At 41.8% G+C, this 1,600-nt stretch overlaps 1 protein-coding gene across 1 annotated transcript in view; it reads right to left on the bottom strand.

Moving 5' to 3' along the window:
* Positions 1-1,507, bottom strand: part of LOC111829476 — a 3,126-nt gene extending 1,619 nt beyond the window's left edge. Inside the window, exon 1 of the mRNA XM_023778572.1 lies at positions 10-1,507. Within this exon, the coding sequence (XP_023634340.1) occupies positions 10-1,507 (1,498 nt within the window). The remainder of the gene's footprint in view (positions 1-9) is intronic.
* Positions 1,508-1,600: the final 93 nt, after the last annotated feature.

Raw genomic sequence — 1,600 nt, forward strand, 5'->3', positions numbered from 1 at the left:
CCTCTTTACCCCCTTTGGACAGAAACTTCGCCGACCAACCATTTATTCTTGATTGAAGCCGATCCTGAACAAAGGAAAAAACTCTAGTTTTTGCCCCTCCTAAACTTTCCGGTAACCCCAAATACGAACCCATACCGCCCAAAGTTGTAATACCAAGCACTGCCATTAGTTCTGTGCGTACATTATTCTCCACTAGATGACCAAATTGTATTGACGATTTCGTGAAATTGATTTGTTGACCCGAGACTTTTTCGTACTGCTTAAGAATACCAAGGATAACCTCACACTGCTCTTTCTTTGCTTGACAGAAGAAAAGACTGTCATCCGCAAAAAGTAAATGAGAAATCGCAGGGCTAGCCCTTGCAACCTTGATTCCGGTTATAAGTTTAGCGGCCTCCGCTCGCCTAATATTGGCGATTAATACCTCTGTACATAAGATGAAAAGATAAGGCGATAATGGATCCCCTTGGCGTAGCCCCCTATCCGGGATAATTAAACCTCGTGGTTGGCCGTTTAGTAAGACACGATATTGTACCGAAGTGATGCAGCACATCATCCAGGCAATCCACTTCTCACAAAATCCCATTTTCTCCATCACCTTTGCTATAAAGGGCCATTCTAACCGATCATACGCTTTACTCATATCCGTTTTAATTGCCATATATTTCCCTTTACATGATGGATTTGTCTGAAGTCCATGAAACATTTCTTGGGCTATTAAAATATTATCTGATATTAACCGTCCCTCCACAAAGGCGGATTGTGTCTCGGAGATCAAGACCGGGAGTACCCTTTTTAACCGCTGGCAGAGAACCTTAGAAATAATTTTATAACCAACGTTACACAAGCTTATAGGCCTTAAATCCGACATTTTTGTCGGTCTCTCCGTCTTAGGAATAAGACATATATTTGTGGTATTTAACCTATTATCAAAAGAATCATTTTGAAAGAAAGAGTTCACTAATAGGACCAGGTCATCCTTGATTATCTCCCATGATTTTTGGTAAAACAAAGCCGTCATTCCATCCGGCCCCGGGGCCTTTTCCGGATGCATAAGAAACAATGCGGTACGAATCTCTTGTTCCGTGGCTTCCCTCGTTAACCGAACATTAATATCCTCCGTAATCGACAAACGAATGTCTTGTAACGCCTCCTCAAAATCCATCGGGTTAGTCGAAGTAAATAAATCTGTAAAATACAAAACCGCAACCTCTTGGATACCGGTATCCTCCGTAATCCACATTCCTGCTTCATTAAATAGGCCGACAATTCTGTTCCTAGCTTGCCTCTGTTTTGTTTGTGCATGAAAGAATTTTGTATTTTGATCCCCTACTCTCATCCAAAGGCTGCGACTTTTTTGGTGCCAGTATTCCTCTTCATCCTGGTATGCCGCACGTAACCGTAAAGTTAATTCTTTAATTTCTTCTGGTGATTTTGTGTCATCCTTTTGAGCCTCTGCCAACTCCAATTTAATGTCCTCAATTGATTTCCGCTCATCTTCCGACATTTCCTTACGCCACCGAGATATTGACCTCCGACAATTCGTAATCTTACCCATGAAATCTTCATTATCTGAAACTCCACCACTAGTCCAACCCTG

The sequence above is a fragment of the Capsella rubella genome, unplaced genomic scaffold, assembly GCF_000375325.1.
Source record: "Capsella rubella cultivar Monte Gargano unplaced genomic scaffold, Caprub1_0 scaffold_7, whole genome shotgun sequence".
NCBI classification, from domain to species: domain Eukaryota; kingdom Viridiplantae; phylum Streptophyta; class Magnoliopsida; order Brassicales; family Brassicaceae; genus Capsella; species Capsella rubella.